We start from the raw sequence: 13,202 nt of genomic DNA on the forward strand, positions 1-13,202 counted from the left end.
TTTAAAAGGGACACTGATTAGCATCGTCAATCAGAAAACACAACGTTGTAGTCGCAGAAGAAAGAGGAGAATGCAGGAAGAACAAACACCCGTATGAAAGAAGTAAATGCTGTTAGAATATCTACTGCTTTCCTTCACACAATCCTCACGCATAAGATTGAGAGGTTGTTTTTTTATTTATCAGTATTTTACATCTGGGAAGTACATCTGTTATAGTGAAGAAGGTATTTTCTCAATGATGGGAAAGAAATGCATTTATATGTATCCGCGTTCTTCCTAATAAAGTGACCTCATAGGGTTCTTCAGCACTGGTTTTAAGAAAGTGCTGTGTAATAGTGATATTATCAACGGTCTAAAGTGGAAGGTAACATTTAGCGCAAAACAAATTTGATCTGTCAATCAGAAGCAGCCCTGTAAAGCAAATGACCAGTGTTAAGTATCAGCTGATGCTGCAGCCATATCGTGATGAGAAAGTTTTATTTTGAAATGAAAAAGTTGCAACTGAACTGTTATTAGAATTGATAAACCTGGCCATGATTGACGCAGTGTGTATGCGAAAAGTATATGAAAGATACAAAAAAGGTAAAGAAAAACCCGCATATACGTAAAACTTCCTACCTGAGAAATGGCATACTGGTGATGAGGAATGAAACAAACGTAGATCCGTGAAACTGTCCAACTGATGGTCGTTGTTTGATCGTATCTGCATTCCAATATTCTCAACGGATATGTGAATGTGAAGCAACAAAAATGAGCAAATTACCTAAAGCAGCAGTTAGGCCAATATTCGTCAGCAAATAATTATATAACAATTGCCTGCTCATAATGAAAACAGCTTTACATATAGGAAATTACTTCTGATTTGAATGGCACATAATGCTTTCGGTAGAATGCCATCGGCAGTGTTCATCGTGAAATTATCATAAAGTTACCTGGAAATGGACGTGTGTTTACTAAGCGTGAATTAGGGCACTGAGCTAGTATGGCGTTGATTTGAAAACTTATAAACTATCAATGGAACATCACTTACTTTAACCAAATCAGCTTCTCAAAACTTTGATTTTTCTCTACCATGGAAAATTTGTATTAGAATAGAATACAAAATAAAATAAAACAAGAACAAAAGAATAAACACGAAATAGGTTATGTCATAAGAAACAGGCTACGGAATAAATTGCAATAAAAGTAGTTGAATTTTTTGAAAAAACTATTCGCAATAAATGCTGATCAATAAACAATAAATAGTCAATACTTCGTAACAAATTAAAATGAATTATTCATCCATCATTGTGGTGACAATCATAATAATATAAACAATTCAGTTATTAAGATTCGTTAATGTTTTGCTCATCCGAAATTTACCTAGTTAAAACTCCAGTTTTAAAATGCCTATAAAAACAATTTTTAAATCGTGCTAAATATAATTTATTAAATAATTTACTTCAGCATTGATATCTTTAAAATAAAATTGAACTGTGATTGAAAAATGCAAAAAGGCAATTTATTGATTTCAAAAATGTACTGTAATTCGAACTTGATTATTACGCTTACTGTAGAATTGCTCAGCATACAAATGTGATAAGGAAACCGTTTGAACAATGGTTTGCACCTTAAGCGCATAACTTTAATCTGTAATGTGTACGATTTAGTAATACGTACCTTAATTCTTGTGGAAAATTAGTTTATATTCACGTTCGCTTCATTCCTGAGAAACTGTGCAACTGTTTTATCTCTTCGCTTTAGTGCTACATTTTAAATCTTTCCTCATTATGTTGTGTTTAGCTGCGTTTTTCTGAATGTCTTGTGAAGAATTTTTCTCTTTATTGTTATGCATTTCGTTCTTCGGTAAAAATTGATTTTGTTCTTTTAGATAAACACTATGTCTGCAATTAACGTCAATGAAATATTGCAGTCGGTAAGAAATAACATACCAACGATTTAAATGTAACTTTTGATATTGTTTTTTCCTTAAAGCAGAGTATTAAACCGACTAGCAAGCGTAGTAATGTAGCTGAACAAAATGGAGAAAGCAAGCGTCAGCGTCTCGACCATTCATCTGAAATTGTTGAAGACGTAAATTTGGAACCGCTAAATGAATCTTCTGTGAGACGACTGATTTTAAATTTTGAAAAAATGGCAGCTAAAAATCAAGAAATGCGAATCAAATACCCTGATGATCCGATTAAATTCATGGATAGTGAAGTGGAATTAAACGTAGCAATACAAGAACTTCATTCTTTGGCTACTGTACCTCAATACTATACAGTTCTTGCTCGCCTGAACACTGTATCCAGTCTGTGTCAGCTTCTATTGCATCCAAATTCCGACATTGCTGTTGCAGTAACTGATCTATTTTACGTATACAGAATTTTAATATATTCTTTCTATTCTTCTTGCTTAACTATAGACATGAAATTTATTTTAGGAAATGACCGACATCGAAACTGAATCACTGAGCGATCCAGCTATTGAAATTTTGATTGACGCTTTGATGGATGCTCAGGCGCCGCAATGTTTGCTTAGAAATTTGAAAAGATTGAATGAAGATAATCCAGATGAAGCTGCTGGAGTTCATTCTACAATGGCTGTGCTTGAGAACATGATCGACATGACTACCGACACGGCCGGTGTAGCAGTTCAATGCGGCTATGGCCAATGGCTGCTGAATCGTTTGAAAATGAAAATTCCTTTTGACGAAAACAAACTCTACTGTAGTGAATTGCTTGGAATTTTGCTGCAAAATAGTGATGAATGTAAAAAAGTTTTACATGAGAACAATGGAATCGATATTTTGCTGGAACAGCTCGCCGGCTATAAACGTCGAGATCCTTACGGCTCGTACGAAACAGAATACATGTTAAACGTTTTCAACTGTTTATGCGCTTCTCTGCTTTATGTCCCAAATAAGCACAGATTTCGAGAAGGTGAAGGCTTTCAACTGATGCTTATGATGCTTCGGTAAGTACTTCAGATTTTATTTATTTAAATGGATAGTTGTATAATTCAAAAGTATCCATTAGAGAATACAAAATAGCTCGGGGATGTGCATTGAAGACATTGGATTACGCGACAACGAGTCCAGATTCGAAGGAAAACTGTAACAAACTTGTCGAAGTAGGTGGCTTGGGTACAATTTTTCCATTGTTCATGCATCCACCGAGTCGCAGCATGCGTAAATACTTTTCAATAGAAGAACACGAAGAGCACGTCTGTTCAATTTTGAGCTCCTTGTTAAAGTATTGCGATTCTTCACAACAGGAGCGAGTAATAAAAAAGTTTTCTGAAAACAACTTCGAAAAATTGGAACGTCTCGCAGAGCTGCATAAGAAGTACTGGTTGCGTATGAGAGATTTCGAGAAAACGCATACCAGTTTGACTGACGATAACGAGCTTTACTTTGACAAGCTGGAAAATGGGCTTTTCACATTACAGTCGATCGGTTTCATTTTCTCTGTGGTACTTGTCAAAGGGGATAATAACCTGGCACACCAAGCGATGAAGCTATTGGCCTTGCATCAGCTGTTTTTGAAAAGTATTCAACAGGTTCTCAAAGAATATGCGGAAAATCTTGGACTAGACGGAGAATCGAAAAGCGAAGACAGAGCATTGGTCGAAACGCTCATCAAGCAACTGGATCGCATGAAGTCTCGAGCTGAATAGTATGATTCGTATTTTTTGAATTTATTTTACCATCAGATCGTATGGGGAGTGAAAAATAAAAAACACTATTTTGATGACATCTAAAAATCTTGATTATCCATCACAAAATCATGAAACTTACATAACAGTTCAAATACATTATTCATTTCATTTTTTGCAAATGATAAATGGTAACATTAATTACAAATTAATGCTAAATGCAAATGTTTCATGAATACAACAAACCATCTGGCCAGTAGTAAAAGCACAAATAACAGTCTGTGATAAGCCTTTCAAACGGTGCAGAAACATTGGAATCAATTGTGCTGCGATGCAACTGATCTACATTTTCTGGTGATAGCCAACGGCTAAAGTCAGGACAAAGACGAACTTCTGGAACGTTGTGTCCAGTTTCTTCTCCTGTACAGAAGATATTAACAATAATACAATAGCTATTACTAACTGGATATAGGATATGAAAACGTAAAAAACAAAAAGCATCAGAATCTATTCACAAAAATCACCTTCTCTATCTGCCATGCTGTCGAAAAAAATCCAATCCGATTCTGGTCGGTCCCCAACTCTTACAAAGCTAACATAATGCGAACTCTCGATGCATAATACAGCAGCTAGCTGTAAAATCACAGGACTAGGCGGTGATCGAACATCTATGCTGGGCAGCGTGACAACAGCATGATCCTGTTCGCTCTTCAGAGCACAGTGAAACTATATTTCCAGAAGAGAGAAAAAAATATTCAAAAAGCATATTCTCTACTTCAACTATAAATCTCTAATACCTCTCGAAAGCAGTTGAAGCAAAAAAATGTTTCATTTAACCAATGAGTTTCTGTCAAATAACATTCTAGACATTGTAAATCAGCTAAAGATGAACATTTCCAGCACACGTGTGGATCTAAAAAATAAAATTTTAATGTTCCAAAAAATATTAAATACGCTTCACAAACTGGTTAAACAATGCTTTCAGAAAAATCATACTATTTACATTAATAATAACAGTAAAAATACTACTATATCATTAAAAAAAATCATTCTACAACAATAATTTCTGTTAATATTAAAATGTAGTATGCTGTCAAATTCGAAAGTAAGAAATTCATTTTGCAAACTTATCAATATATACTGCTCAAACCTTGTAAACGTTGTATTGAAAACTGTCGTCAAACATTGAAAATGATTATCAAAAATCACTCACGACAAAGCAAAATGCTGGATATGTCCAGCTGCAATGACGGCAAAACACCACGATACAGACGTTCTTTACCATAACGAGGGATTTGGAGAATAAATCGAGTGGGAATCTAAAGCATGAAAATCGAAATATATAAAGCCAACACATACTTATAAACAGTAGTCCTTTTTCACAGACCCTCTTTAATAAAATGTTCAAATCAAAAAAACTCTGCTCCAATAATTGTTGTACGCTAACTACGGTTTTGCAGCTTTGCGATGACGGCTGCTGATCACTGCAGATAAGTTGGAATAAATAGCTACTTTCATTAGATCTGAAAAGAATAAAATGTTTTTTCCATATCGATAATGATTTAATGGAAGAAACAATAACAAATACTTACGAAAGTTTAATGTCCGGCTCCACTTGACATATACGACCAAAGAGTAAATTGAGAAATTCTTCTACATCTTTCTCCTCTTCCATGAATCCTTTCATGTCAGGAGCAATTTCTGTAATCAGTCGCCGGAATTCCATCACACGGTCGGCACGCACATACTGATACCTGTTTAAAGTAAATCACTGAACAACAAGCATATTTACAACACAAACAAAACTGCTCACTTTCGCAACGGGTAAACAATGTCGCAACGCAGTACATCAACTATATGCTTACGCTTAACATCCATATCTTTCCGACAGTGCAAAAGATAGCTTGAAAAATGATGAAAACAACGTCAACCATATTTCAAGCAACTACTGTAAAATGTGCATTGAAATGAGAAATTTGAATTAGCAATTAAATGTAGGAACACTTCGGCACAGTTGAAACTATCAATTCAACTGCTTCATTGTGGCCACTGCTCTAGTCTTGGGTAGTAATGTGATTTTGTGAAAAACGAACATAATCACTATTATGCATAGCAAGACATAATATACCAAGACAGAAAATGTAAAGTTGCCTGTTTTGAGCAATTTTAAAATAAATACAAAAGCAAGTACCTGTCAAACGCGTTGCAACAAGAAAACATTGAAAACAAAGCGGTATCCATGTAACACGAATTACTGTGCCCTTGGATGCCTTTCGGTTTTCCAACTAAAACAGCCAAATCGTTCGAACAAAGGCATGGCGTGTAGTGAGCAACGTGCCCACTGTCTAAGTTTCCAAATCCTGTTAAAAATAAAGAAAAAACTGTTTAAAACATTTTCTCCAACTAACTAACTCACAAATTACAAATTACCTTTCGTAGTGGACAGTTCAGCAAATTCCAATTCCAAATCAGCACTACGGACTCTGTTATCTGAAAGTAATACATGCATAGAATGGATGAAAATAGTTAAATCAGAATATATACAAATTTTACAGTGGAATATTTTCTAAATGAACTTCTACTGTACTTGCAAAAAGCATCTGTTTCGAACAGTGATCGATTGTGATTTAAAGTTTAAAATGCAGAGAAAAAAACCAAAAAAAAAAAATCAAATTCTCACTTTCTCGGTGAGGTTGTACCGGATGCGTCATAACCGAAACAGCAGCAGGAGGAGTGTGCATAACACGTTCGGGCAAAGAGATACGATCGAATGAGACGAAGAAGCGGTTGCAAGGAAAAGCAGTGCCGTTCAAACTTCCTTCCTGAGGTGGATGAATAGAAACAAATTTGTAAAATCGATACCACCGCCAACATCCGCGTACTTCGTCATACCGGTTCGACTTCAAAATAAACAGCCGGACTGTCCAACTTGATGGGCTTCACCGAATGTACAATGGCGGCAATGTAAGTGCCATCGTTCATAGCCACTCGGACATGTTCGCCGGCTTTTGCGCGCAGAAGTTTCTCCAATTGTTCCGAATCACTGTACAGCTTCAGCCTAGTTCAGGCATGATCAATTAGCGAACTACATCCATGACCTGTTCAGGTAAATCAACGAATGTAAACTACAACTGCAACTGCTGCATGCAATAGACAAAATAGACACTTTATTTTAACCTAACCAGCTTCTAACTGAACGCCTCTCAACATAATTACTACACATTTGCACTTTTCCATTATTACATGCAGCTTTTCATACTGAGTATGCAGAAGAGGAACGCCTACCAAAAATGTCCTTTGTCCACTTTCAACAATTCACATTAGAAAAGAGCGAATTGAAAACAGGAAAATAAATAATCACTACTATCCAAAAAAGACACACAGAAATGACAATTGTAAGAGAACTTTGTTGTTCGAAAAGAATAACATTATGAAAAAGGAAAACATTCAAATTTACCGTTCTTGAAAATCACTGCAGGCTAATAGTAGGCATGCGTGACGTTTGGCCATCGCATCAACGTAATATGATGGACATTCGATAAACAGACCTCGAACATCCAGACTTTTCAACGTCAAATTCATTTTCTGCGACCCAACGGAACAGTGCTCACTATTATCCAATTCAAAAATACAACCCGGTTCTACCTTATAATATAAACAAAATTCATCAAAATATTCAATCGAAAATCACAGCTCGTTTACTTCAACTTGTTCAAATCTGCCTTTTCTCAAAGCAATTCTACCTTTGCATGTTTTCAAAAGTATATACGCTGACGATGAATCATTCAGTGCAGTCATTGCAGAGAAAATAGCGGCCGAACAGTCGCAGAACAATATCGTGCTACTATTGCTCTCTCTTTAATTAGTAAACATTGTCGAACACGTCATGAACAGGATGATTACGGTATTATGATGTTCAAGTATAATTTTTTAATTTTTCATAATATAGAATTGAAAATAAAAAACCATCTTTCAGATGTTTTACACTTTGAATTTGTACAACTTCCATTAAGAAATCATAATTGCCTATCTTCTTGTTATCAATTCACTTTTTTAATTTACTATTTACATAGCTTTTTGTTTAACTTCATGGTGAAAATCAACAGTTTTTTGTGCATAAAATGAAATAAAATAAATAATAATGGTAGACTTAAAATCACAATTACTCTGAAAAATGAATCATAATGAATCGAAATATTATTGTTACTGAACGAAGCCAACTGCAGAAGAAATGTTTGTGAGAGGACAAATTAGTTTTGTCCTTTAATTTTCAGCTTCATTGTTTTCAGTTAATTAGTCATTTTTGATTTATAACTGATTTTTATCATTTCTCCCATTTTCTTCATCTTTTCACTTTTTCTAGTATCATTGCAATCAAATTGTCAAAAATGTTATTTCTGTATTGTTGATTACAATCAAGCGGCTTTATTGTAATATGAGCAACAACCGTCCAAAAAGTTTCGGCTCCGTGTTTATCTTTTGTAACTTCATATCAGCATTATCTGACATGGAGAAAGGGCGATAAGTGATGACAGTATGTATCAGTTCAGTGTGACGAAAATGACGTGACCCGCGTTGATCGGATCGGCATCAGCAAATAAGTGAAAGTGAAAGAAAGAATGAAAAAGCAAATAGGAAAGAAACAAAGTGGAAAACAAAAACAAAAACAAAACAATATTATAATTATTACTGCATAATTTAAAATTATGAACAATTTTCTACCAATAATCATCACCAACTAGAGTAGAAGTAGTAGAGGTTTGATCACAGGTGCTTTGCATCTTTTTGACGGCCGTCCATCAAAGTCTGAGACTGGCAAGCATGGAAAATTGCCGCACAATTTGCCCAGGTGCGTGACACTGACTGAAGGTGAACTGTCATTTTTAGCCAAAAGGACGATTTGTGCTTTTCATTTCCAATCGTCAACAAAATATCAAATCCCCATGCCCGTCTCGTTGAATGACATTTTTTTATCAATATCACGTAAAATTGTATTTCACAATTTAAAAAATTGTCCTTTTGTATCATTTATCAAAATTTCATCACATAAACATGAAAAACATTGTCAAAGTTACAAAATTATCATCAATGACCATAAAATTAAAATTAGCTTAGATAAAATTAGAATTAACAACGCATTTTAAAAACAAATCTGTATTCTGAATTATTTTTGCTGATTAAGCTTAGTTTTGTCAAATGTTTATTTTAAAAACTGAACCGTTGAAATTTTTTCAGCTAAAATCTAAGAAATTGAAAACCTAAAGAAAGGAAAAAATATGAAAACTGTTTTAAAATGAAAAAAGAAAGAAGGAAAAAAGTGTAACATTTAACAATAATTACCAAATAGTGGAGTCATAAGTTTGAAAATTGAACAGTGAAGTGATCGATGTACGACAAATAATTACATCCGCAATGTCAATAAGCCGCAATGTTAATGATTATTCAAATGCAAATTTTGGCAAAATAAGTAAATAACGTCAGTAACGAGAATAATGCAGAGTTGATGCTTGAAAAGAAAAAGTCAAAAGAGAAAGCACCAGTGAAATAGAAAGACTGACATAGGATAATCAGAGAAAATTATCAAACTGTAAAATCTTTACATATAATTTTATCAGTAGTTGAAAATCAATACTTGTCGAATATGATCAATAATTCAGTAGATAATATTTATTTTTACAAAATATAAATACTGCTGCATTTGATATTGAAAAAGCAAACAAATAAACATAAATACAAGTCAAAAAATTACATCATCTTTTTTAATTTATCATACGAAGAGTAAATTGTAGTTGCTATTTTGTAAAAATTGTAAATTTGCAAGCAATGCTTCTTTGAAATATGCCCAAATTTTCCCATTTTCAAATTGCACTGAACACATACAATACTGGCACTGTTGCTTAGATAGATAACGCACACAGTCTGATAATTTACCGTTACACTATTGTGAAAAAGAAGATATTTCATTGTAAGCAGTATTTCTTAATTTATACTTGACCAATAGTCAGCTGAAATAGCAATAATCAAAGCGTAGTAGTCGGTTTCCGCTTAATACAATCAAAGAAACAATACAACATGCCCGTAGTTGAAAAAGAAGCTAATCAAATATTGTTCCGGTGTAGATGAGCTTTTGTGTTGGTTTTTTTTCCTTTTTCTTTTTAGAAAGCACCGTGGGGGGTGTAGGGTTACGTGCCGACCTCGGCGCCAGCCTGATCATGTAGTCCAATTGTAGTTCTGGTTAATAATTACCGACCGGCTACAAGCCAATTAAAGGACCGGCAATTTACAGGTGACCGCAGGCTAACAGTGGCGAAAGGGGTGGCGCCAATTTCATTGTATCCTATGCGCAACACGTAAAGCCGACCAAGACAATCTACGAATAACACGCACCGCCGCTTCTTTAGCTTGTATTCGCCCACGCAATCTAAATCCACGCTCGCTGTGATTTGCTTAGTCGAGTGCACAGGGCAAATATTTGTCTCGCTGACCGTACCGCAACTTTGGTACCGCCTAATTGCCAACTGCCCATTGAGCATCACTTTTGCATGAATTATTAGTAGACAATTTACTGCCTCTATCAAAAATACATCTCAAAAAAAGTGCACATGCATGCCATACATTGAAAATACTCCCGACGGCTAGTTTATTTGTACAGCAAGAAAAAATGCAAATGTGCAAAAGATGAAGAAGAGAAATAAGAGAAAAATGTTGATGAACAAACGTGGACAAGGTGAAATTTGCAAAATTATATGGCAAGAGACAAGAGCAAAAATTAGCTATCAAATAAATGAGAAAATTGAAAAATCACCAGAAATGATGAATTATAATATGGTGGAATTGAGGAATTTTTCATTTCAGGAAAAAAATTTCAGTCGCCTTTACTTGTTGGAACCGATCAACTCCTGCAATACTCGGATGTATTCTTGGGCCATGAGCAAGGTTTCAATTTTGGATAAATTTTTTCCAGATTCAATAGAGGGCAACACGTTGCGTAGATTGTCAAAGGCACCGTTCAAGCTGTTCATACGACGTCGTTCTCTTTCATTAGCTGCTAGACGACGCCGACGCATTTCCGGTTGTCCAGCCGCTGCATGCATATGAGATAGGGTTCGTTTGTTGCTGTTGCTGTTGGTGTTGTTTCGGCTACTGCTGCTGGCGTTGTTCTGTGAATTAGCATTTTCAACTGTCGTTGTATTATTCAGCCATGATGTACATGCAGCCGATTTCGTAGAATAAGTTTCATTCTGTTGAAAAATCACAGACTGCTGTTGCTGACTGTAAACTGATGTTGGATTGACAAAATCTCTGTTACTGTAGTCGCCGGGTGATTCATACCCATATAAAGTTTGATAGGAGAGGTTGGCTGCATCATCGACATAGCCGTGCAAGCGATCCGTTGGTACTGCATAAGGCATCCAACGGTTTGATGCCGTTCTATATGTAAATTGTTGTCTGTTCGTAAATGGTTCTTGACCACAGCTGACCATTTGACTGTAAGAATTTGTGGTATCCATTTCGAGCAGAATGTATTTAACTGTGAAGAAGCGTGTAACGAAAACAAAAAACTCTTAATAAACAATTTTCATCCACTACCACCAAAACGCTACACTGATACACAACAACAAAAACAACATTAATGAATGATTGCAACCGCACTGGTGCTTCTCAAGACTGTACAACCAATTCTGACCAATCAACGTGCCCTGACAAACCGGCATAATTGCAATCCACGCGTGGCAATTCGACAGTTCGGTCTGACGCCTTAGACGACCTCTTGCGCCGCAAATCCTGATATGACCAACTTTTTCTCTCCCCATCCTCTCCACCTTCATCTCTAACTCTATTGCTTTTTGGCTTTTCTTCCTCAGTAAACCTCACACTGAAAAGCAGAGAACGAAAACCAATACCAGCTTATAGATATTTTGTGAAAACACTGTCTTCTTCAGTTACGTAACTTTTGCAACTGCTAATCTCTTCTGATATGCTGTATGTATCATTAGAAGCACAAAAATGCTCTTTTTCCAAGAAACTTATAAAAGCATAACTATTTTTTGACAGTAAGTAAGTATCGTGAATGAGAAAGAAAAACAAGCATAAGTTTAAAATGAAATTTATCGTTGACAAAGCTTCAGTTTATCATCTTAACCTTGAAAATAAATGAGGGCGAGTGTATGACTGCACTTCCGGTAACGCCGGTTGAAAATCGCTTTGTGCAAATTAGAAAATCAACTACATGCAAAAATTTAACACAAAGACTAAAATCACAACGCTGAGACAAATATGCCTGTATCATTACAAATCATCTGAGAATAAATGAGCATCGAGTTGTTCATTATGCAAAAAATAATTGCGTATTGTTTTTAATGTCAGTAAAAAAGTACTAAATACGCAATGTGAAATAATAACGTATAAAGTTGTTTAAAATGCACGAGATTATTTTTTCAAACATTTCAGTTTCATTGATAATGCGTGTTTCACAGAGTTGAAGCAATATAATTAAAGATGATCAGTTAGTTGATTTGAAACTTTCGTCAACCTCCTGCCAAAAGAACTGGATCAACAAAAATCACACACCCTGCGGCTTTAGGCTTTTTCTTTCATTCTTAAAAACATTCCGCATGCTTAATATACTTCCTTAGTTAGCTGTGAAATTTGTCACTGCACATTTGTGAAATTGGGAAAAATATTAATAAAAAAGGTAATATGAAACATAGATGTTTTTATCTGATCAGATATTTTACAAAGATACATGTAAAGAGGTTGTTGTGTGTAAAAACTCAACAATCAACCGCACAATTGTCGCTTTTGATAGACCAAAACATTGAGTGCTTCAATCAGGTCAAGGATGGAATATAAACGTTGCCGGTGCAAAGTTATTTTAAAATAAATTGCAAACGAGTTAAGAAGCGTGGTTTTCCTTTATCCTTCTAACCAACAAATAATCACTTTTAACAATTGGCAACAAAACACCGAAAATACTATTGAAATTTTGATCAAAAAACCTCTGCTAAATATGTCTTCATCTGAACCAAGTCATAACTTCCTATATTTTTCTTTAGAAATATTAAAAATAAAAAAAACTGAAAGAAAAGATAATCACTGTCTCGCTAACCAGATGTACTAGTTGAGCTTCGACCTCGGACACTTGTAAGCAGTGCTGTATTCTGAGGTCGCTTTCTACCGGTGACAAGCTGTTCCCTCAAGAGAACGATACGTAGCAATCGAGAAAAAATACCTCAAGCCGATTGTTTTCAGAATGAAAACGAAAATAATACATTTTTTTATCCCTAAATCCCTAGTGTTCAGATTTGGTAATTTATAATTTTTTTTTGACAAATTTACAGGTTACGTCATTCAGCCAAGAAAAGCATTTGGACAACAATAATATAAGTATAAAATGCAATGAAATAACAAAATCTGTAATAATTTTCCAATTCAAATCATACTACTACATACATTGTTCATAAATTTAAAAAAAGAAAATAAAAAATAATAAGTTTCATCTTAAGATCTTATTTCATTCAATTGAAGATGCAGCAACGGAGAGTACAGCATAATTTTCACTG

The 13,202-nt window shown here is 34.9% G+C and overlaps 3 protein-coding genes across 3 annotated transcripts; all 3 read right to left on the reverse strand.

Moving 5' to 3' along the window:
• Positions 1-2,612: 2,612 nt before the first annotated feature.
• Positions 2,613-7,437, reverse strand: Tsp_03930 (putative ubiquitin carboxyl- hydrolase CYLD). The gene is given in 18 exon segments (XM_003374693.1): positions 2,613-2,734; positions 3,107-3,280; positions 3,292-3,405; positions 3,481-3,546; positions 3,575-3,652; positions 3,886-4,059; positions 4,164-4,365; positions 4,437-4,552; positions 4,853-4,958; positions 5,027-5,162; positions 5,232-5,393; positions 5,453-5,542; positions 5,831-5,999; positions 6,070-6,129; positions 6,320-6,539; positions 6,553-6,697; positions 7,097-7,284; positions 7,342-7,437. 18 exon segments carry the CDS (start codon positions 7,435-7,437, stop codon positions 2,613-2,615), a joined length of 2,418 nt encoding a protein of 805 aa, XP_003374741.1.
• Positions 7,438-9,733: 2,296 nt separating this feature from the next.
• Tsp_03931 (conserved hypothetical protein) lies at positions 9,734-10,172 on the reverse strand. The gene is made up of 2 exons (XM_003374694.1): positions 9,886-10,172; positions 9,734-9,845 (listed from the first exon to the last, which is right to left on the reverse strand). The coding sequence occupies exons 1-2, from the start codon at positions 10,170-10,172 to the stop codon at positions 9,734-9,736; spliced, it is 399 nt and encodes a 132-aa protein (XP_003374742.1).
• Positions 10,173-10,514: 342 nt separating this feature from the next.
• Positions 10,515-11,150, reverse strand: Tsp_03932 (protein lin-32). Its single transcript, XM_003374695.1, has 2 exons — positions 10,850-11,150; positions 10,515-10,723 (listed from the first exon to the last, which is right to left on the reverse strand). Exons 1-2 carry the CDS (start codon positions 11,148-11,150, stop codon positions 10,515-10,517), a joined length of 510 nt encoding a protein of 169 aa, XP_003374743.1.
• Between the last annotated feature and the right edge of the window lie 2,052 nt (positions 11,151-13,202).

This window comes from Trichinella spiralis (genome assembly GCF_000181795.1).
Source record: "Trichinella spiralis strain ISS 195 chromosome Unknown Scfld5, whole genome shotgun sequence".
Classification (NCBI taxonomy): Eukaryota; Metazoa; Nematoda; class Enoplea; order Trichinellida; family Trichinellidae; genus Trichinella; species Trichinella spiralis.